At 42.6% G+C, this 23,362-nt stretch overlaps 1 protein-coding gene and 1 long non-coding RNA gene across 4 annotated transcripts in view; both read left to right on the top strand.

The window, feature by feature from the left end:
* The window catches only part of LOC135545722 (ras-GEF domain-containing family member 1C-like), a 52,111-nt gene that overhangs the window by 28,071 nt on the left and 678 nt on the right, over positions 1-23,362 (top strand). The window contains exons 2-14 of one of the 2 annotated variants that reach the window (XM_064973539.1): positions 5,932-6,140; positions 6,586-6,741; positions 6,858-6,995; positions 11,726-11,950; positions 13,350-13,424; positions 13,729-13,827; positions 14,416-14,518; positions 14,597-14,676; positions 16,614-16,709; positions 16,809-16,904; positions 17,133-17,256; positions 17,367-17,439; positions 20,812-23,362. The exon at positions 20,812-23,362 is cut by the window's right edge and continues 678 nt beyond it. In XM_064973539.1, coding sequence (XP_064829611.1) covers positions 5,943-6,140; positions 6,586-6,741; positions 6,858-6,995; positions 11,726-11,950; positions 13,350-13,424; positions 13,729-13,827; positions 14,416-14,518; positions 14,597-14,676; positions 16,614-16,709; positions 16,809-16,904; positions 17,133-17,256; positions 17,367-17,439; positions 20,812-20,863 — 1,515 coding nt within the window. In that variant the 5' untranslated portion in view covers positions 5,932-5,942 and the 3' untranslated portion in view covers positions 20,864-23,362. Of the gene's footprint in view, positions 1-5,931; positions 6,141-6,380; positions 6,742-6,857; positions 6,996-11,725; positions 11,951-13,349; positions 13,425-13,725; positions 13,828-14,415; positions 14,519-14,596; positions 14,677-16,613; positions 16,710-16,808; positions 16,905-17,132; positions 17,257-17,366; positions 17,440-20,811 lie in introns of those variants that run through there. The other variant, XM_064973538.1, reaches the window with a different exon arrangement.
* LOC135545723 (uncharacterized) lies at positions 14,707-16,278 on the top strand. 2 transcript variants are annotated; one of them, XR_010456500.1, is made up of 3 exons: positions 14,707-15,615; positions 15,693-15,758; positions 15,858-16,278. It is a non-coding gene; the product is annotated as an uncharacterized LOC135545723 (long non-coding RNA). The 2 variants fall into 2 exon arrangements; XR_010456499.1 differs by having other exon boundaries at positions 15,660-15,758.

The following is a 23,362-nucleotide window of genomic DNA, read 5'->3' as shown; positions in this document are numbered from 1 at the left end:
CTGCTGCTGCTGTTGGTCTCAGCCAGGTAGTATGATAAACGCCTGCTGTGTTTTAGTTGATGTGATATTCCAGGCCCTATGGGAATGTGACAGCAGAACATCTTAATCCTTAATAGTCTAGTAGCTATGTTGTCTATGGCATTAGCTAACATTAGCTAATAGCCAATAACAATGTAGGCTGTGTATAGCGGTTTGCGGTTGTGATATGAAGGTTTGGCTTGGAAAGCTTTTTTTCGCCTGGTCACATACAGCTGATGTGTTGTGCACTGAAGTCCACAAGCAAAGGTAAAAGGTGAGAGTAGGAGAGCACGTAGATGCCAGAAGGAATTATACAACAATCACAGGTATCATGCTGTTTGTATGTGGCTGCTATGAAAGTGAACTGTGTTCGCATGTGATCAGGGGTGTATTCATTCTGCCGAGTCTGTTGAAAAACGCTGAATGTCGCACTAACTGTCACCTTGATTGCACATTTTTCTCTCGACCTGCGTACCTACATCGTAGACTTTCATTCATAGGCTAGGTTGTAGCAACCTCATGATGGGTATAGGTCAAATGTGAGTATTGTGTAGCAGCCTAAACATTGAACTGGGTGAATGGAATAAAAATGACAGTCATCCAATATGCTGTAATAGAAATAAGGCCATGCTCATAAAGACAATAGTCATCCTCCCTCATCCTAAATGTCACCAACCCTCATCCTAAACATCACCGACCCTCATCCTAAACGTCATCGACCTCCACTGGTCCAAACGGTTTGGCCTACTAACTAATATGATCCCACTTTGGGAAGGGGAGACTCTCAACGAACACAATCATGTTCTCCGTTTGCAATGACCCCCCCCCCCCACCCGTCACAAGACTTGTCTGAAGGTAATAGCCTTCCCTAGGTATTTCATTTGGACAAGGTTGTGTTTTAATGTGAAATATGGTTGATTTTTAAGTCAGGGAAACCACTCCACTGACCCTTGTGCCCCTGCTGCTGGTCAGGTGTATATGATTAGAATGTCTTTATGGTTGGTATGATGTCTTGTAATTAATCATTGTTGTTCTTTTTAATGACCACTTTGAAATGAAGTGTTTTATGTCATGTCTTGTTATGTCTGTTCCTGTCCTTTTTTACTCTGTCTCTCTCTGCTGGTCTTTTTAGGGAGAAGTGCAGTGAATAGTGATTCACTTTTTAGTTCTCTCTTCCCCCTCTGATTAGGTCTCTAATATCTGTTAATGTATTTAGTGTCTGATTCTTGTTTGTGTTTTTGTCTTGTCTTTTAATCATTGTGTGTTGTTGTTTTACCCATTGACAACGTTGGAAGAGGGACCACTGTTTTTGTAAAAATAAGTAACAGTTTTAATTAATACTTTCAAGTGATATCCTCTGGGTCCACATTGTACATGTTGTTGTATATGCCCAAAATAAATTAAATTAAATTAAATGGAGGTAAATTTGTGCTAATAAAAAAGGAGCTAAATATGTATACAAAAAAAACCTCAAATGTTTCCTGCGTTTTCTTATATCTCCGAGACATAGGGCAGACACTTCAAACCCTTCTTCTGTGTGATAGACTTTTTTAAAGTCTGTTTTTCCATTTATGAATGTGTTATTCAATGCATTTGTGTGGGCTATAGTAGTATTGCCCAAATTCAATATTTTATCAAATAAATACAAAGGTGTTATATCTTCAGTTATAGCCGTGGGAAGTAGGCATGCTGAAAAATCATAATATATATATTTTTTAACGTTTTATTTTTGATATGTTATGACAAAAGTAGTGCACTGGGCCTTTAATAGTGCTGTATTAGCGGACCGATATAAATACATAAATACTGAACCCCCTTTGACTTTTAGAGGTGTTAACAGCAGGTTGGTTCTACAGTAGGTTATGGGTGTGTCTGCAGTGGGATCTCACCTATTTTGCTGGAAATTGTGCAAAAAGCATTGCAGCATAATTCATAATTATTTTGGCGCGGCTAAATGTGTCTGATACTGTAGATGTGTGTCAGCACTACTGTAAAACACATCAGACAGGATGTGTGGATTATTGTTTCCTCTACTGCTAGACCATGATGCATCACCTGGCGATATCGTCATGTCATGAATAAATGATGGGGCTGATTGGTGTGTTTGTGCGTGTGCGCATACGTGTGCCTGCGTCCGTGTGTAACAGAGGTACCAACTGAGCACCCACACACTCACACGCACACTCATGCTCATCCGCTCATCCGTCTCTGGGCTAATACAGGGGATTCGTTTCTACGAACAGTGGTGACACATGGTTGAACTCACAGATGTCCTGCCACACCCATCATGGCCACAGAGCTGTACAGGCCTAACTACATAGTCAGCCAGTCAGCCAGTCAATCAACCAGTTAGTTATCCAGTCAGCCAGGCAGTCAGCCAGTCATCCACTCAGCCAGTCATCCAGCCAGCCAGTCAGCAAGCCAGACAGACAGTTAGCCAGTCATAGTCATTCAGCCAGTCAGTCAGCCAGGCAGTCATCCAGGCAGTCAGCCAGGCAGTCAGCTAGTCAGCCAGCCAGTCAGACAGTCAGCCAGTCACTCAGCCAGACAGTAAGCCCTGCCTTACATAGGAAATGCTTACTGTAGGGATCCCACTAGGACAGCATAGAGCTGGCACTGCCAGGGTAATCTACACCACAGCAGTGGTACTGCAAGGACACACTGGGCTTTCCCCAGTATAATCACATCTAGACAATTATATATGTAAAATACTGAGGAAAAGTGAGATATTAATTGATTGATTTTATTGGACAATTTAAAAACACAGTACAACCACAAAGCAGATAACGGCTTCTAATTGGGTCAGAATATATCTCAGACCTCACAATCCATTGTTTTTAATTCACTTTCCTCTATCTTTTTCATGTAATTTATCACCAAACAGTCAAAAAGGTCAGAGACTAAAGCGGTGACAGTGTGTTTGCCAGCCTGCCTATGCGAGCGAGCGTGCGTTTGTGCGTGTGTGTGTGTGTGTGCCAGCCTGCCTGTGCGAGCGAGCGAGAGAGCGTGCGTGTGTGTTTGTTTGTGCCAGCCTGCCTGTGCGAGTGAGCGTGCGTGCGTGTGTGCCAGCCTGCCTGTGCGAGCGTGCGTGTGTGTGTGTGTGCCTATACATGTACATGCTGTGAAATAGATGCACCCTGTCAGAGGAGGAGTTACGTCAGAAGACTAGAATGTTGTCAGGTCCCAGACAGGTGTGACAGCTTAATGAAAGGAGCGGGGTGTTGACTGCTGGCCTAAATACACTGAACTGCTGATTACCATGACCTCTGCCTTTCAACCAAAGACAAAGACAAAGAAATGTCAGCTGCTTTAAAGAACCTTTTATCAGAGATGATGCAGGCAGAGTAGAGTGACATCCACCCTCTCCTGCTTCCCCTTCCCTCACCCTGTGTGTGTGTGTGTGTGTGTGTGTGTGTGTGTGTGTGTGTGTGTGTGTGTGTGTGTGTGTGTGTGTGTGTGTGTGTGTGTGTGTGTGTGTGTGTGTGTGTGTGTGTGTGTGTGTGTGTGTGTGTGTGTGTGTGTGTGTGTGTGTGTGTGTGTGTGTGTGTGTGTGTGTGTGTGTGTGTGTGTGTGTGTGTGTATGTGTGTGTGTTTGTTTGTATGTGTGTGCGTGCGTGCGTGCGTGCGTGCGTGTATGTGTTTGTTTGTATGTGTTTGTTTGTTTGTTTGTATGTGTTTGCGTGTGTGTTTGTTTGTATATGTTTGTTTGTATGTGTTTGCATGTGTGTGTGTGTGTGTTTGCTTGTATGTGTTTGTTTGTATGTGTTTGCATGTGTGTGTGTGTGTGTTTGTTTGTTTGTATGTGTTTGTTTGTATATGTGTGTGTGTGTTTGTTTGTTTGTATGTGTTTGTTTGTATATGTGTGTGTGTGTGTGTGTGTATGTGTGTGTTTGTTTGTATGTGTGTGCGTGTGTGTGTGTGTTTGTTTGTATGTGTTTGCGTGTGTGTGTGTGTTTGTTTGTATGTGTTTGTTTGTATGTGTTTGCGTGTGTGTGTGTGTTTGTTTGTATGTGTTTGTTTGTTTGTATGTGTTTGTTTGTATATGTTTGTTTGTATGTGTTTGCGTGTGTGTGTGTGTGTGTTTGCTTGTATGTGTTTGTTTGTAATTGTTTGCGTGTGTGTTTGTTTGTATGTGTTTGTTTGTTTGTATGTGTTTGTTTGTATGTGTTTGTTTGTATGTGTTTGTTTGTATATATGTGTGTGTGTGTGTGTGTGTGTGTGTGTGTGTGTGTGTGTGTGTGTGTGTGTGTGTGTGTGTGTGTGTGTGTGTGTGTGTGTGTGTGTGTGTGTGTGTGTGTGTGTGTGTGTAATATGAGCAAAGAAACAAAGGGAAGAGGAAGTCTTGGAGAGGAAACTTTGCTACGTCGGCTTGACATCTCACCTCTTAGGTGTTGTAGACGAGGTCCTGCAATTCTACACAGTGTGACATCTATTATGCCTCTCGAGGGGTATTTTAAGGGGTATATGGAAGGGTATTTTAAGAGGTATATGGAAGGGTATTTTAAGGGGTATATGGAAGGGTATTTTAAGAGGTATATGGAAGGGTATTTTAAGGGGTATATGGAAGGGTATTTTAAGGGGTATATGGAAGGGTATTTTAAGGGGTATATGGAAGGGTATTTTAAGGGGTATATGGAAGGGTATTTTAAGGGGTATATGGAAGGGTCTTTTAAGGGGTATATGGAAGGGTATTTTAAGGGGTATATGGAAGGGTATTTTAAGGGGTATATGGAAGAGTATTTTAAGAGGTATATGGAAGGGTATTTTAAGGGGTATATGGAAGGGTATTTTAAGGGGTATATATGGAAGGGTATTTTGAAAACACAGTTTAAGTGGAAGGTCCATCCCCAACCCCTTAAAAAAGTTTCAAATTTCATTAATTATTTCTAAAACACCTCAAACTAGTATCTCAAATAGACCATTTCAAAATGCTTGCTATTTCCTCATACAGGATGATGTCATCCTCCCGAGGAGGATGAGCTGGCCAATCAGCATTTTTAATGACCAATATTGGGGTACACCCACACAAAAAAATATCCTTTTAACATACTTAATTACAATTTCAATCATAATGGAATTAATTAAGGTCATATTTCACAGAACTCTGGAAACACTGAGCAGTTACTTTAAAGGTCGACTCTGGGTAAAAAAACTAAAATAGAGAGAGAGGGATGAGGAGTAGAGAGAGAGAGGGATGAGGGGTAGAGAGAGAGATGAGTAGTAGAGAGAGAGGGATGAGGTGTAGAGAGAGAGATGAGGAGTAGAGAGAGAGGGATGAGGGGTAGAGAGAGAGATGAGGGGTAGAGAGAGGGATGAGGGGTAGAGAGAAAGAGATGAGGGGTAGAGAGAGAGAGTTGAGGGGTAGAGAGAGAGAGTTGAGGGGTAGAGAGAGAGAGTTGAGAGAGAGAGTTGAGGGGTAGAGAGAGAGAGGGAGAGATGAGGGGCAGAGAGAGGAATGAGTGGTAGAGAGAGACCAGGGGTACAGAGAGAGATGAGGGTAGAGAGAGAGATGAGGGGTAGAGAGAGAGATAAGGGTTAGAGAGAGAGATGAGGGTTAGAGAGAGAGAGATAAGGCTTAGGGAGAGAAATACGGGTTAGGGAGAGAGATGAGGGTTAGGGAGAGAGATGAGGGTTAGGGAGAGAGATGAGGGTTAGGAGAGAGGAAACGGAACACTTTCTTACGGCAAAGGTCTCGACGGCGACAGTATGACACACATTTCCCCTCTTGTATTGCATCGTCCTTCGAGACGGCCTGCTGGGGGTTCTATTTCCCCCAACAACGGAGGCTGTGGCTGGCAGGTTGTAAAGTCACTGGGATGGAATGAGTGTGTAGTGGAGACTGAACTAGAGATAACGCTCTGAGAGGGTAAACAGCTAGCCTGCTGAATGTATCTCTCTGTCTGTCCATCCCAGCCAGGAGAGGAATGCCCCAGACTGTGTTCCCAGCAGCAGGCACCATGTTCACCCCCAGTGGCTTCAGCCCCCACCTGGCCTCCACCTGCTCTGAGGCTGACCCTGAGGAGGAGGAAGGCCCCCAGGAGGCCAGAGGACCTGGGGCTTGCGTGGCCGACGGACCCCCCATTACCTCCGCCTCTCTGGACACTCTCATCCAGCACCTATGTGTTTAACCCATTGTTTACTTCCACAGAAAGTAAACACTACGTGTTTAGTAGTGGCCCCAGCCTCAGCAGTATAAATAGTAGTAGGAATATAATGTTCATGAAAATGGAAATACTGGATGTGTTAACCCATTGTTTCCCTCCACAGAAAGCCTATGTGTTTAACCCATTGTTTCCCTCCACAGAAAGCCTATGTGTTTAACCCATTGTTTCCCTCCACAGAAAGCCTATGTGTTTAACCCATTGTTTCCCTCCACAGAAAGCCTATGTGTTTAACCCATTGTCTCCCTCCACAGAAAGCCTATGTGTTTAACCCATTGTCCCCCTCCACAGAAAGCCTATGTGTTTAACCCATTGTCTCCCTCCACAGAAAGCCTATGTGTTTAACCCATTGTCCCCCTCCACAGAAAGCCTATGTGTTTAACCCATTGTTTCCCTCCACAGAAAGCCTATGTGTTTAACCCATTGTCCCCCTCCACAGAAAGCCTATGTGTTTACGTTCCTGCTGAGTGCTCGTCTGTTCATCTCTCCTCCTGAGCTGCTGGCCAGACTCTGTGACACCTGCATCAAACAACAACAGTTGGACCAGAGTCCAATGGACACGGTCAGCACTGCTTACACACACACACACACACACACACACACACACACACACACACACACACACACACACAAACCCAAACTTTCCATCCCAGTGACTCTGACTGTGTCTCCTCACAGGCTAAAGTGAGGAAGTTTGGTCCCAAGATCCTGCAGCTGCTGACTGAGTGGACAGAGACGTTTCCCACAGACTTCAGAGACGAGAAGATGGTGGGCCTTTTCAAAGATATCATCCACAGGATAGCACCCTGTGATGAGGTGAGAGAGAGGGAGGGAGTATGAGAGGCTACCCTCCATACTCTCAGAAAGGAGACTCAGTCGGGTGAAGGGGTGTGGCACTGTGAATGTACAAAACAGTGCAATGTTATGCATTCCTCTTCTACTGCATTACAGGAGAGAGCGGGATAGGGGGAGAGGAAAGAGTAGAGAAAGAATGAGAGAGAGAAAGAGAGAGAGAGGAGGGAGAGAGAAGAGAGGGAGAAAGAGCGAGAGAGAAGGGATAGAGCGAGCATGCGAGAGGACGGAGAGAGAGAGAGAGAGAGAGGGGATGGTGAGAGAAGAGAAAGACTGAAAGAAAGAGAGAGAGGGAGAGAGAGTAAGGAGAAAGAGAGAGAGCGAATGAGAGGGAGAGGGGGTGAGAGAAGAGAGAGAGGGAGAGGGAGAGAGAGAGAGAGAGGGAGAGAGAGTAAGGAGAAGGAGAGAGAGCGAATGAGTGGGAGAGGGGGCGAGAGAAGAGAGAGAGGAGGGAGAGAGAGAGAGAGGGGGAGATAGAGTAAGGAGAAGGAGAGAGAGCGAATGAGTGGGAGAGGGGGCGAGAGAAGAGAGAGAGGAGGGAGAGAGAGAGGGAGAGAGAGAGAGAGGGAGCGAGAGAGTTGGGTCACAACTCCTGCAGCTCTGTCGCACGCTGGGTCTGTCCATAGTCAATGGTAGGCTTCGAGGGGACTCCGACAGTAGGTACACCTACAGCTCATCCCTTGGCAGTAGTACTGTAGAATACTTTATCACTGACCTCAACCCAGAGTCTCTCAGAGCGTTCACAGTCAGCCCACTAACACCCCTATAAGAAAAGAAACAACAATGACAAATAGTTTGATGAAGAATGCAAAAACCTAAGAAATAAAATGATTAACCTATCCAACCAAAAAGATACAGACCCAGAAAACCTGGATCTACGCCTTCACTATGACGAATCACTTACACTATATACTAAAAATACTTGAATCAGTTCTAGAACCCATTATGAGGGACAAACACCAAATTGAAATGGGACAAACACCAAATTGTGACTCCGTGTACAACGTAAAACACCAAATAATGCATGCAGAGCAGAATTAGGCCGATACCCGCTAATGAACCAAATCCAGAATAGAGACGTTAAATTCTACAACCACCTAAAAGGAAGCGATTCCCAAACAAGCCATGAACAAGCCATCACCTACAGAGAGATGAACCTGGAGAAGAGCCTCCTAAGAAAGCTGGTCCTGGGGCTCTGTTCACAAACACACCCCACAGAGCCCCAGGACAGCAACACAACTAGACCCAACCAAATCAAGAGAAAACAAAAAGATAATTACTTGTCACATTGGAAAGAATTAACCAAAAAACTGAGAAAACTAGAATGCTATTTGGCCCTAAACAGAGAGTACGCAGTCATAGAATACCTGACCACTATGAATGACCCAAAATTAAGGAAATCTTTGACTATGTACAGACTCAGTGAGCATAGTCTTGCTATTGAGAAAGGTCGCTGCAGGCAGACCTGGCTCTCAAGAGAAAACAGGCTATGTGCACACTGCCCACAAAATGATCAAAATCCAGAAAAGAGACTTTAAATTCTACAACCACCTAAAAGAAAGTGATTCTTCACTTGAGAGGTTAACAGTTGTTTCCCTTTCCAATAAAGCCCTTAAATTGAAATTGAAAGGGAGAGAGAGAGAATAGAAAGAGCAACAAGGGGAGGGGTTCTTGAATTGGCTCTGCAGCCTCAAGGAAAGAGAGAGAAAGACATGGATGATGATGAAGGATTAGGGGGGCATGGGGATGACGGGGAGGTAGAGAGGGATGGAAGATGGAGAGCAGGAAGGGAAGGAAGAGCAGCGAGGGGAAGTGGAGTAGGATGAAAGGGGGTAGATGCGAAGAAGGAAGAAGAGGGATGGAGAGAGAGCAAGAGGAGGGTGATGGTGATGAATTTGCAGCTATTTGTGGTTGCAGAGCAGGGCCCAGGCAGTGTTCTGGCTTCAGGTAATTTATGACACGCTATGGGTGATTTACTGAGACTCGACCTACCGGCCCCAACCACCAGCCTTACAGCCACACAGCTCAGCGGGGGAGGGACACACACACACACACACTGGGGGGAACACAACACACAGTCACACACACAGATGAAAAGGGACACATGCTCGCAAGTGCACGATGGTGTGAAAGAGGGGTGTAAACTGTGAAGGAGAGGGATGTAGTCTGGAGACATGATGAGGGTGATGATTATGATGTTGATTGTGATGATGATGATGGTGGAGGAGGAGAATGCTGATGATATTGGGGGTGATGATTGTGATGGTGATGATGATGATGATTGCGGTGATGGTGATAATGATGATTATTTATTTTAATTATTTAAACTTTATTTAACCAGGTAGGCCAGTTGAGAACAAGTTCTAATTTACAACTGCGACCTGGCCAAGATGAAGCAAAGCAGTGTGACAAAAGAGCAAGAGGCTAAGTAATAATTTGGGGATGAGGTAGTCGGGTGTGCTATTTACAGATTGGCTGTGTACAGGTACAGTGATCGGTAAGCTGCTCTGACAGCTGATGCTTAAAGTTAGAGAGTGAGATATAAGACTCCAGCTTCCGAGATTTTTGCAATTCGTTCCAGTCATTGGCAGCGGAAAACTGGAAGGAAAGGCAGCCAAAGGAAGTGTTGCCTTTGGGGATGACCAGTGCAATATATACCTGCTGGAGCGCGTGCTACGGGTGGGTGTTGCTATGAGCTGAGATAAGTTGGGGCTTTACCTAGCAGAGACTTATAGATGACCTGGAGCCAGTGGGTTTGGCGACGGATATGTAGTGAGGGCCAGCCAACGAGAGCATACAGGTCGCAGTGGTGGGTAGCATATGGGGCTTTGGTGACAAAATGGATGGCACTGTGAAAGACTACATCCAGTTTGCTGAGTAGAGTGTTGGGGGCTATTTTGTAAATGACATCGCCGAAGTCAAAGATCGGTAGGATAGTCCGTTTTACGAGGGTATGTTTGGCAGCATGAGTGAAGGATGCTTTGTTGTGAAATTGGAAGCCAATTTTAGATTTAATTTTGGTTTGGAGATGCCTAATATGAGTCTGGAAGGAGAGTTTACAGTCTAACCAGACACCTAGGTATTTGTAGTTGTCCACATATTCTAGGTCAGAACCGTCCAGAGTAGTGATGCTAGTTGGGCGGGAAGGTGCGGGCAGCAATCGGTTGAAGAGCATGCACTTAGTTTTACTTGCATTTAAAAGCAGTTGGAGGCCATGGAATGAGTGTTGTATGGCGTTGAAGCTCATTTGGAAGTTTGTTAGCACAGTGTCCAAAGAAGGGCCAGATGTATACAGAATGGTGTCATCTGCATAGAGGTGGATCAGAGAATCACCAGCAGCAAGAGCGACATCATTGATATATAGAGAGAAAAGAGTCGGCCCGAGAATTGAACCATGTGGCACCCCCATAGAGTCTGCCAGAGGGCCGGACAACAGGCCCTCCGATTTGACACACTGAACTCTATCTGAGAAGTAGTTGGTGAACCAGCCCAGGCAGTCATTTCAGAAGCCAAGGCTATTGAGTCTGCTGATAAGAACGCTGTGATTGACCAAGTCCAAGGCCTTGGCCAGGTTGATGAAGACTGCTGCACAGCACTGTCTTTTATCGATGGTGGTTATGATATTGTTTAGGACCTTGAGCGTGGCTGAGGTGCACCCATGACCAGCTCGGAAACCAGATTGCATAGTGGAGAAGGTATGGTGGGATTCAAAATGGTCAGTGAACTGTTTATTAACTTGGCTTTCGAAAATTTTAGAAAGGCAGGGCAAGATGGATATAGGTCTATAACAGTTTGGGTCTACAGTGGGGGATGACCGCGGCAACTTTCCAATCTTTGGGGATCTCAGACGATACGAAAGATAGGTTGAATAGGCTAGTAATAGGGGTTGCAACCATTTCTGCAGATAATTTTAGAAAGAGAGGGTCCAGATTGTCTAGCTCAGCTGATTTGTAGGGATCCAGATTTTGCAGTTCTTTCAGAACATCAGCTTTCTGGATTTGGGTGAAGGAGAAGCGCGGGGGGGGGGGGGTCTGCAGGGGGTGCTGAGATGTTGGACGGGGTAGGGGTAGCCAGGTGGAAAGCATGGCCGGCCGTGGAAAAATGATTATTGAAATTATCGTAGATTTATCTGTGGTGACAGTGTTTCCTATCCTCAGTGCAGTGGGCAGCTGGGAGGAGGTGCTCTTATTCTCCATGGACTTTACAGTGTCCCAAACCTTTTTGGAATTAGTGCTACAGGAAGCAAATGTCTGTTTGAACTGACTAACTGACTGAGTATATTGGTTCCTGACTTCCCTGAAAAGTTGCGGGGGCTATTTGATGCTAATGCAGAACGCCACAGGATGTTTTTGTGCTGTTCAAGGGCAGTCAAGTCTGGTGTGAACCAAGGGCTATATCTGTTCTTAGTTCTACATTTTTTGAATGGGGAATGCTTATATAAGATGGAGAGGAAAGCACTTTTGAAGAGCAACCAGGCATCCTCTACTGACGGGATGAGGTCAATATCCTTCCAGGATATACGGGCCAGGTCAATTAGAAAGGCCTGCTGGCTAAAGTGTTTTAGGGAGCGTTTGACAGTGGTCGTTATGATGATTGTGGTAATGATGATGAGGAGGGTGAGAATGATAATGATGGTGTTGATCATGATTATTATTAGTTGTCTAATCATTCTAAAGTATATATGTCCTTTCCAGGCGTATTGGAAGACACTGAACCAGGTTTTGCAGACACTGAACCAGAAGCTGGCAGCCATCGCCCAGGGAGAGGAGAGCATTGTCAAAGTGAATGCCTCCTCAGTCTCCTCAATCTCAGACAAGCTGGTGGGCTTCAAGACCAAGCCTCCACCTATCCAGAAGGATATACTATCTATCTGCAATGACCCATACACACTGGCACAGCAACTCACCCATGTGGAACTGGTAAGAAGAGTGGTAGGAAGGAATGAAAGGAGAGAGAGGAGAGATGAATGAGATAAGGGTGTGATTGAAGGGAGAGATGATGAGAAGAGGAGAGAGGGGGAGGGAAGAGGAAGGCAAACAGGCAAAGACAGAGAAAGACGATGAGAGATAAATGACAATAAGAGAGAGAGAGGACACAGAGGGGAGAAAGGAATAGACACAGAAATGAAGTGGAGAATCAAGACAGAGGGAGAAAGAGCGAGAGAGATGGAGCACCTAAATCTTCCAAACAAACCAGGGAATATTTAGTTCTAACATTTGCTTGATTACCAGCTGTATTAGCTTTGAATGGTCCTCTGTTAGCTCCAGCCTACAGCTGAGTAACAGGCTTTGAATGGTCTTCTGTTAGCTCTAGCCTACAGCTAATTAACAGGCTTTGAATGGTCCTCTGTTAGCTCTAGCCTACAACTGAGTAACAGGCTTTGAATGGTCCTCTGTTAGCTCTAGCCTACAGCTGAGTAACAGGCTTTGAATGGTCCTCTGTTAGCTCTAGCCTACAGCTAATTAACAGGCTTTGAATGGTCCTCTGTTAGCTCTAGCCTACAGCTAATTAACAGGCTTTGAATGGTCCTCTGTTAGCTCTAGCCTACAGCTAATTAACAGGCTTTGAATGGTCCTCTGTTAGCTCTAGCCTACAACTAATTAACAGGCTTTGAATGGTCCTCTGTTAGCTCTAGCCTACAGCTAATTATCAGGCTTTGAATGGTCCTATGTTAGCTCTAGCCAACAGCTGAGTAACAGGCTTTGAATGGTCCTCTGTTAGCTCTAGGGCCATCCTCCGTAGGCCTGAGTAAGCGTGTATTCTGGTCTGAAAAGTCAGTGGTTTGCCTGGTGCCTTTAAGGGAATACATCCACAGTTGATGTATGTGACCTGACAGCTTTACACACACACGCACGCGCACACACACACACACACACACACACACACACACACACACACACACACACACACACACACACACACACACACACACACACACACACACACACACACACACACACACACACACACACACTCCCACTAAATGTTGGGACAGATTTGTGAAACACAGACACCACTCATCTCTTAGCTGCATTCCTTTCAGAGTTTGGGTCAATCTGTGGGTGAAGATGTACTGTAGCTGTGGGTGATTCTCTTTGTTGATATAACAACAGTGACATAGTATGTGTGTTTTCTTATGTTTGTGTATTTTTGATTTGCGTTGCTTAGCCTGTGCATACCAGGGGTCAGCTGTTGCTTCAATGGAATGTGTGATTTCTCAATGATTCATGACTTCCTGAATTGCTTGGCTTCTATTACTGAGATGAATCTAGTTAATATGCACGGCCATGTCGCTCTACTATGCTCTCTCTGTTTCAGGAACATCTCAGTTATATCGGTCCTGAGGAGTTTGTCCAAGCCTTTGTTCAGAAAGACCCACTAGATAGCACTCAGGTATAGTATGATATACTGCATATCAAAACCTTTTCAGTGGGAATAACATTATAGTACACCGTTGTGTAAATCATTTGTTTACTTTTTGAAAAGAGAGAGAGAGAGAGGGGGAGAGGGGGAGAGGGGGAGAGAGAGAGAGAGGGAGGGAGAGAGAGAGAGAGGGAGAGGGGGGAGAGGGGGAGAGAGGGAGAGAGAGAGAGAGAGAGAGAGAGAGAGAGAGAGAGAGAGAGAGAGAGAGAGAGGGGGAGAGAGAGAGGCCCTGTCTGGTCCCGATTTGCAGTATTCTGTGTTTGTGTCCCAGCAGCCGTGTTTCAGTGAGCAGAAGAAGAAGACCACTAACCTGGAGGCTTATGTCAGGTGGTTCAACAGGCTGTGCTACCTGGTAGCTACTGAGATCTGTATGGTAAATGATTTCACGTTATTCTCTTCGTTCTGGTCGCGTATTGCTCATTGCTCAGAAAATAAGAATTTGTTCTTAACTGACTTGCCTGGTTAAATAAAGGTTAAAAAAAAAATTAAAAATTTGGTAGAGCATGGTGTTTGTGATGTAAGCGCTGTGGGTTTGATTCCCATGGCCACCCATACGTAAGCATGTATGCATGCATGACTGTAAGTCCCTTCGGATCAAAACGTCTGCTAAATGGCATGTATTATGATATATTATATTATGCCAGTCTTTCCTCACTGAGGTTGATGATTCATTCATGGTTCTTTAGTGTCACCTGCTGGCCATGTATCATTACTACACTCCTATACCCTTTTGTGAGGCATTGATACTTTCTTCCCAGACCAGGGCCTGTATCCACAAAGCGTCTCAGAGTAGGATTGATGATCTAGGATCAGGTCCCAACCTCTCCATATAATCCTATTCATTATGATCTAAAATGCAAAACTGATCCTAGATACGGGCCCTGGGACAAATACTGTATTATTTTGCATGTCATTTACAGCCATTATATCCTACTAGCAGCCTGTGTCTATCTCCTCTCAGCCTGCTAAGAAGAAACAGAGAGCCCAGGTGATTGAGTTCTTCATCGACGTGGCCAGAGAGTGCTTCAACATTGGCAATTTCAACTCCCTCATGGCCATCATCTGTGAGTACATCATTACATGACCAAAATACTACTATATTTGGCAAAACACCAATATTTGACTTGTGTCTGCTCCTCTAGCTGGTATGAATATGAGTCCTGTGTCTCGGTTGAAGAAGACATGGGGTAAAGCCAAGACTGCCAAGTTCTTCATCCTGGAGGTAAGGCTAGCCAACCAGCACAGCCTTAGATATATACCTTGTTAGAATTTGTATGATTTCATTGTTGTTATTATTATTAAACAGTAGTTGTTAAAGTTCATTGTTCATTGGTTTGGGATGAATTGTTAAACTCATCCCAAACCATCTCAAGGTGTGTTTTGGGTCACTGTCCTGTTGAAAAACAAATGATAGTCCCACGAAGCACAAACCAGATGGGATGGCGTATCGCTGCAGAATGCTGTGGTAGCCATGCTGTTTAAGTGTGCCTTGAATTCTAAATACCAGCAAAGTAACCCCACACCATCACATCTCCTCCTCCATGCTTCACGGCGGGAACCGCACATGCAGAGATTCACGTTCACCTACTCTGCGTCTCACAACGACACGGAGGTTGGAAACAAAAATCTCAAATTTGGACTCATCAGACCAAAGGACATATTTCCACCTGTCTAATGTCCGTTGCTCATGTTTCTTGGCCCAAGCAAGTCTCTTCTTATTATTGGTGTCATTTAGTAGTCGTTTCTTTGCAGCAATTCGACTATGAAGTCCTGATTCACACAGTCTCCTCTGAACAGTTGATGTTGAGATGTGTCTGTTACTTGAACCCTGGTAACCCTATTGAACTTATCCTCTGTAGCAGAGGTAACTCTAATGAACTTATCCTCTGTAGCAGAGGTAACTCTAATGAACTTATCCTCTGTAGCAGAGGTAACTCTAATGAACTTATCCTCTGTAGCAGAGGTAACTCTATTGAACTTATCCTCTGGAGCAGAGGTAACTCTAATGAACTTATCCTCTGTAGCAGAGGTAACTCTATTGAACTTATCCTCTGTAGCAGAGGTAACTCTAATGAACTTATCCTCTGTAGCAGAGGTAACTCTAATGAACTTATCCTCTGTAGCAGAGGTAACTCTAATGAACTTATCCTCTGTAGCAGAGGTAACTCTAATGAACTTATCCTCTGAACTTATCCTCTAGCAGAGGTAACTCTATTGAACTTATCCTCTGTAGCAGAGGTAACTCTATTGAACTTGTCCTCTGTAGCAGAGGTAACTCTATTGAACTTATCCTCTGTAGCAGAGGTAACTCTATTGAACTTATCCTCTGGAGCAGAGGTAACTCTATTGAACTTATCCACTGGAGCAGAGGTACCTCTAATGAACTTATCCTCTGTAGCAGAGGTAACTCTAATGAACTTATCCTCTGTAGCAGAGGTAACTCTATTGAACTTATCCTCTGTAGCAGAGGTAACTCTATTGAACTTGTCCTCTGTAGCAGAGGTAACTCTATTGAACTTATCCTCTGTAGCAGAGGTAACTCTAATTGAACTTATCCTCTGTAGCAGAGGTAACTCTATTGAACTTGTCCTCTGGAGCAGAGGTAACTCTATTGAACTTATCCTCTGTAGCAGAGGTAACTCTAATGAACTTATCCTCTGTAGCAGAGGTAACTCTAATGAACTTATCCTCTGTAGCAGAGGTAACTCTATTGAACTTATCGTCTGTAGCAGAGGTAACTCTAATGAACTTATCCTCTGTAGCAGAGGTAACTCTAATGAACTTATCCTCTGTAGCAGAGGTAACTCTAATGAACTTATCCTCTGTAGCAGAGGTAACTCTAATGAACTTATTAACTGTAGCAGAGGTAACTCTATTGAACTTATCCTCTGTAGCAGAGGTAACTCTAATGAACTTATCCTCTGTAGCAGAGGTAACTCTATTGAACTTATCTTCTGTAGCAGAGGTAACCCTATTAAACTTGTCCTATGTAGCAGAGGTAACTCTATTGAACTTGTCCTCTGTAGCAGAGGTAACTCTATTGAACTTGTCCTCTGTAGCAGAGGTAACTCTATTGAACTTGTCCTCTGTAGCAGAGGTAACTCTATTGAACTTATCCTCTGTAGCAGAGGTAATATACTATTTTATTTTACTATACAGCATCAGATGGACCCTACTGGAAACTTCTACAACTACAGAACAGCACTTAGGGGAGCCGTCCACAGGTCCCAGACTGCTAATAGCATCAGGGAGAAGGTACAGGCCATCATTCACTTTGTAACTATCCTTACCTGACCCCTACTCATGCACTGAAACCAAGGACACACATCTGAACTCTCTCTCTCTTTTTCTTAGATTGTGATTCCCTTCTTCAGCCTACTGATCAAAGACATATACTTCCTGAATGAGGGATGTGCCAACCGCTTGCCCAATGGCCATGTACATTTTGCAGTAAGGCTGAATAGTTCATAGTGATACATACACATGTGGATTGTACTCTCTCAATTCAAGTCAAATGGCTTTATTGGTATGGTAAATATGTTTACATTGCCAAAGCAATCTCTCTCTCTCTGTCTCTGTCTCTGTCTCTCTCTCTCTCTCTCTCTCTCTCTCTCTCTCTCTCTCTCTCTCTCTCTCTCTCTCTCTCTCACTATCTCTGCTTTTGGATTTTGTTTTCAGAAATTTGTGGAATTGGCTCGCCAGGTGGGAGAGTTTATGACGTGGAAACAGATAGAGTGTCCGTTTGAGACAGACAGGAGCATCCTCCACTACCTCCACACTGCTCCCATCTTCAGTGAGGACGGTAAGACACGGTCTCACCTAGCATGAGTCTTGAAGTAAAAACATTTAATCACACATTACAGTTAAACATTATAGTCACATATCATATTTCTTTCTTTCTTTCATCCGTAGGCCTCTACCTGGCATCCTATGAGAGTGAGAGCCCAGAGAACCAGGTAGAGAAGGACAGATGGAAAGCACTCAGGTATGACAGATATCAGTGATGGAGCCTAATGAGTCAGTGAAGTAACCTAATGTGTCAGTGATGTAACCTAATGAGTCAGTGATGTAGCCTAATGACTCAGTGATGTAGCCTAATGAGTCAGTGATGTAACATAATGAGTCAGTGATGTAACATAATGAGTCAGTGATGTAACCTAATGAGTCAGTGAGACCCCTAATCATGCTAATGAGTCAGTGATGTAACATAATGAGTCAGTGATGTAACCTAATGAGTCAGTGATGTAGCCTAATGAGTCAGTGATGTAACATAATGAGTCAGTGATGTAACATAATGAGTCAGTGATGTAACCTAATGAGTCAGTGATGTAACATAATGAGTCAGTGATGTAACATAATGAGTTAGTGATGTAACCTAATGAGTCAGTGATGTAACCTAATGTGTCAGTGATGTAACCTAATGAGTCAGTGATGTAACCTAATGAGTCAGTGACGTAACCTAATGAGTCAGTGATGTAACCTAATGTGTCAGTGATGTAGTCTAATGAGTCAGTGACGTAACATAATGAGTCAGTGATGTAACCTAATGAGTCAGTGATGTAATCGAATGAGTCAGTGATGTAACCTAATGAGTCAGTGATGTAACCTAATGAGTCAGTGATGTAACCTAATGAGTCAGTGATGTAGTCTAATGAGTCAGTGATGTAACCTAATGAGTCAGTGATGTAACCTAATGAGTCAGTGATGTAACCTAATGAGTCAGTGATGTAACCTAATGAGTTAGTGATGTACCTAATGAGTCAGTGATGTAACCTAATGAGTCAGTGATGTAACCTAATGAGTCAGTGATGTAGTCTAATGAGTCAGTGATGTAACCTAATGAGTCAGTGATGTAGCCTAATGAGTCAGTGATGTAACCTAATGAGTTAGTGATGTAACCTAATGAGTCAGTGATGTAGCCTAATGAGTCAGTGATGTAACCTAATGAGTCAGTGATGTAACCTAATGAGTCAGTGATGTAACCTAATGAGTCAGTGATGTAACCTAATGAGTCAGTGATGTAACCTAATGAGTCAGTGATGTAACCTAATGAGTCAGTGATGTAGCCTAATGAGTCAGTGATGTAACCTAATGAGTCAGTGATGTAACCTAATGAGTCAGTGATGTAACCTAATGAGTCAGTGATGTAACCTAATGAGTCAGTGATGTAACCTAATGAGTCAGTGATGTAACCTAATGAGTCAGTGATGTAACCTAATGAGTCAGTGATGTAGTCTAATGAGTCAGTGATGTAACCTAATGAGTCAGTGATGTAGCCTAATGAGTCAGTGATGTAACCTAATGAGTCAGTGATGTAACCTAATGAGTCAGTGATGTAGTCTAATGAGTCAGTGATGTAACCTAATGAGTCAGTGATGTAGCCTAATGAGTCAGTGATGTAACCTAATGAGTCAGTGATGTAACCTAATGAGTCAGTGATGTAGTCTAATGAGTCAGTGATGTAACCTAATGAGTCAGTGATGTAACCTAATGAGTCAGTGATGTAAACTAATGAGTCAGTGATGTAACCTAATGAGTCAGTGATGTAGCCTAATGAGTCAGTGATGTAACCTAATGAGTCAGTGATGTAACCTAATGAGTCAGTGATGTAGCCTAATGAGTCAGTGATGTAACCTAATGAGTTAGTGATGTAACCTAATGAGTCAGTGATGTAGCCTAATGAGTCAGTGATGTAACCTAATGAGTCAGTGATGTAACCTAATGAGTCAGTGTTGTAGTCTAATGAGTCAGTGATGTAACCTAATGAGTCAGTGATGTAACCTAATGACTCAGTGATGTAACCTAATTAGTCAGTGATGTAGCCTAATGACTCAGTGATGTAGTCTAATGAGTCAGTGATGTAACCTAATGAGTCAGTGATGTAACCTAATGACTCAGTGATGTAGCCTAATGAGTCAGTGATGTACCCTAATGAGTCAGTAATGTAACCTAATGAGTCAGTGATGTAGCCTAATGAGTCAGTGTTGTAACCTAATGTGTCAGTGATGTAAACTAATGAGTCAGTGATGTAGCCTAATGAGTCAGTGATGTAGCCTAATGAGTCAGTGATGTAACCTAATGAGTCAGTGAAGTAACCTAATGAGTCAGTGATGTAACCTAATGAGTCAGTGATGTAGCCTGATGAGTCAGTGATGTAGCCTAATGAGTCAGTGATGTAGCCTAATTAGTCAGTGATGTAGCCTAATGAGTCAGTGATGTAACCTAATGACTCAGTGATGTAGCCTAATGAGTCAGTGATGTAGCCTAATGAGTCAGTGATGTAACCTAATGAGTCAGTGTCGTAACCTAATGACTCAGTGATGGAGCCTAATGAGTCAGTGATGTAGCCTAATGAGTCAGTGATGTAGCCTAATGAGTCAGTGATGTAGCCTAATGAGTCAGTGATGTAGCCTAATGAGTCAGTGATGTAATCGAATGAGTCAGTGATGTTGCCTAATGAGTGAGTGATGTTGCCTAATGAGTCAGTGACGTAACCTAATGAGTCAGTGATGTAGCCTAATGAGTCAGTGATGTAATCTAATGAGTCAGTGATGTAACCTAATGAGTCAGTGATGTAACCTAATGAGTCAGTGATGTAACCTAATGAGTCAGTGATGTAGCCTAATGAGTCAGTGATGTAGCCTAATGAGTCAGTGATGTAATCAAATGAGTCAGTGATGTTGCCTAATGAGTCAGTGATGTTGCCTAATGAGTCAGTGATGTTGCCTAATGAGTCAGTGACGTAACCTAATGAGTCAGTGATGTAATCTAATGAGTCAGTGATGTAACCTAATGAGTCAGTGATGTAACCTAATGAGTCAGTGATGTAGCCTAATGAGTCAGTGATGTAGCCTAATGAGTCAGTGATGTAGCCTAATGAGTCAGTGATGTAATCGAATGAGTCAGTGATGTTGCCTAATGAGTCAGTGATGTTGCCTAATGAGTCAGTGACGTAACCTAATGAGGCAGTGATGTAACCTAATGACTCAGTGATGTAACCTAATGACTCAGTGATGTAACCTAATGAGTCAGTGATGTAACCTAATGACTCAGTGATGTAACCTAATGAGTTAGTGATGTAACCTAATGAGTCAGTGATGTAACCTAATGAGTCAGTGATGTAACCTAATGAGTCAGTGATGTAGTCTAATGAGTCAGTGATGTAGTCTAATGAGTCAGTGATGTAGTCTAATGACTCAGTGATGTAACCTAATGAGTCAGTGATGTAACCTAATGAGTCAGTGATGTAACCTAATGACTCAGTGATGTAACCTAATGAGTCAGTGATGTAGTCTAATTAGTGACATAGTCTTAGCTTGTTAAAACCACCTGTATTTCCCCTCCTATCTGTCTCCAGGTCTAATATTCTGGTGAAGACAAAAGAGCTAAAAGAGCACCATGGCAGCTAACCCTCAGGCCAGCCCAGCGAGGGAGGGAGGGGGGGGAGTGGAATCACTCCAACAAACTGTGAAGGAGCCTAGCTGGTGCCGAGGTGTTTTTCTACACATGAGGAATAGACGTGATGAAAGAAGAATGATGAACAGGATTCATCAACATCATGACCAGTAAAAACACAATGGAAGAACAAAGGTCAACAAGCAGTGAAAAGTGAAGCTACTGTATGCACACTAACTGGGGGAGTACAATGGCATTACCTTTGGTTTGACTTTTGTACATGGGGTACATAATAAGGGATAAATCAATCCCGCAATCTTGGTGTTTATTTACTCTATATCATCTTTCTTTGTCTTTCCTCTTTCTTTCTTTCTATCTCATCTTTTTTTCTCTCTCATCTTTCTTTCTCTCCAAAGCCTTGTGTAAGGTTTCTATTGTACTGTTAGAATCCTTTAAAAGTAAGAGTAACTATGATGTGAAGGGCGCTGGCTTGCCCACTTAGCTGCCGGACTGTGTTTGGTCCTCTACTTCTTAAGACTACTACTGAAGACTACTTCTAAAGACTACTTCTAAAGACTACAACTGAAGACTACAACTAAAGACTACTACTAAAGACTACTACTAAAGACTACTACTAAAGACTACTACTAAAGACTACTACTGAAGACTACTACTAAAGACTACTACTAAAGACTACTACTAAAGACTACAACTGAAGACTACAACTAAAGACTACTACTAAAGACTACTACTAAAGACTACTACTGAAGACTACTACTAAAGACTACTACTAAAGACTACTACTGAAGACTACTACTGAAGACTACTTCTAAAGACTATGTCTAAAGACTATGTCTGAAGACTACTACTGAAGACTACTACTGAAGACTAATTCTAAAGACTACTACTAAAGACTACTACTGAAGACTACTTCTAAAGACTATGTCTAAAGACTACAACTGAAGACTACTACTGAAGACTACTTCAAAAGACTACTTCTAAAGACTACTTCTAAAGACTACTTCTAAAGACTACGACTAAAGACTACGACTAAAGACTACTTCTAAAGACTACCAATGAAGACTACTTCTAAAGACTACTTCTAAAGACTACGACTAAAGACTACTTCTAAAGACTACTTCTAAAGACTACTTCTTAAGACTACTTCTAAAGACTACTACTGAAGACTACTTCTAAAGACTACCACTGAAGACTACTTCTAAAGACTACTTCTTAAGACTACTTCTAAAGACTACTACTGAAGACTACTACTGAAGACTACTTCTAAAGACTACCACTGAAGACTACTTCTAAAGACTACTTGTAAAGACTACTTGTAAAGACTACTTGTAAACACTACAACTGAAGACTACTTCTTAAGACTACTTCTTAAGACTACTTCTAATTACTACTACTGAAGACTACTACTGAAGACTACTTCTAAAGACTACCACTGAAGACTACTTCTAAAGACTACTTTTGAAGACTACTTTTGAAGACTACTTGTAAAGACTACTTGTAAAGACTACTTGTAAAGACTACTTCTAAAGACTACCAATGAAGACTACTTCTGAAGACTACTTCTAAAGACTACTACTGAAGACTACTACTGAAGACTACTTCTAAAGACTACTTCTAAAGACTACTTCTAAAGACTACTTTTGAAGACTACTTGTAAAGACTACTTGTAAAGACTACTTGTAAAGACTACTTGTAAAGACTACCAATGAAGACTACTTCTGAAGACTACGACAAAAGACTACTTCTAAAGACTACTTCTAAAGACTACCACTTAAGACTACCACTTAAGACTACCTCTTAAGACTACCTCTTAAGACTACTTCTAAAGACTACCACTGAAGACTACTTCTAAAGACTACTATTGAAGACTACTTCTAAAGACTACTTCTAAAGACTACTTCTAAAGACTACCAATGAAGACCACTTCTAAAGACTACTTCTAAAGACTACTTCTAAAGACTACTTCTAAAGACTACTACTAAAGACTACTTCTAAAGACTACTATGAAAGACTACTACTAAAGACTATATCGAAAGACTACTACTAAAGACTACTTCTAAAGACTACTATGAAAGACTACTACTAAAGACTATTTCGAAAGACTACTACTAAAGACTACTTCTAAAGACTACTACTAAAGACTACTATTGATTACTTCTACTAAAGACTACTTCTAAAGACTACTTCTAAAGACTACTTCTAAAGACTACTTCTAAAGACTACTTCTAAAGACTACTACTAAAGACTACTTCTAAAGACTACTATTGATTACTTCTACTAAAGACTACTTCTAAAGACTACTACTAAAGACTACTTCTAAAGACTATTTCTAAAGACTACTACTAAAGACTACTTCTAAAGACTACTACTATTGATTACTTCTACTAAAGACTACTTCTAAAGACTACTTCTAAAGAATACTACTAAAGACTACTATTAAAGACTACTACTAAAGACTACTACTAAAGACTACTTCTGAAGACTACTATCTA

This window comes from Oncorhynchus masou, chromosome 9 (genome assembly GCF_036934945.1).
Source record: "Oncorhynchus masou masou isolate Uvic2021 chromosome 9, UVic_Omas_1.1, whole genome shotgun sequence".
NCBI classification, from domain to species: Eukaryota; Metazoa; Chordata; class Actinopteri; order Salmoniformes; family Salmonidae; genus Oncorhynchus; species Oncorhynchus masou.
This window is presented reverse-complemented; position numbering and strand designations above follow the sequence as displayed.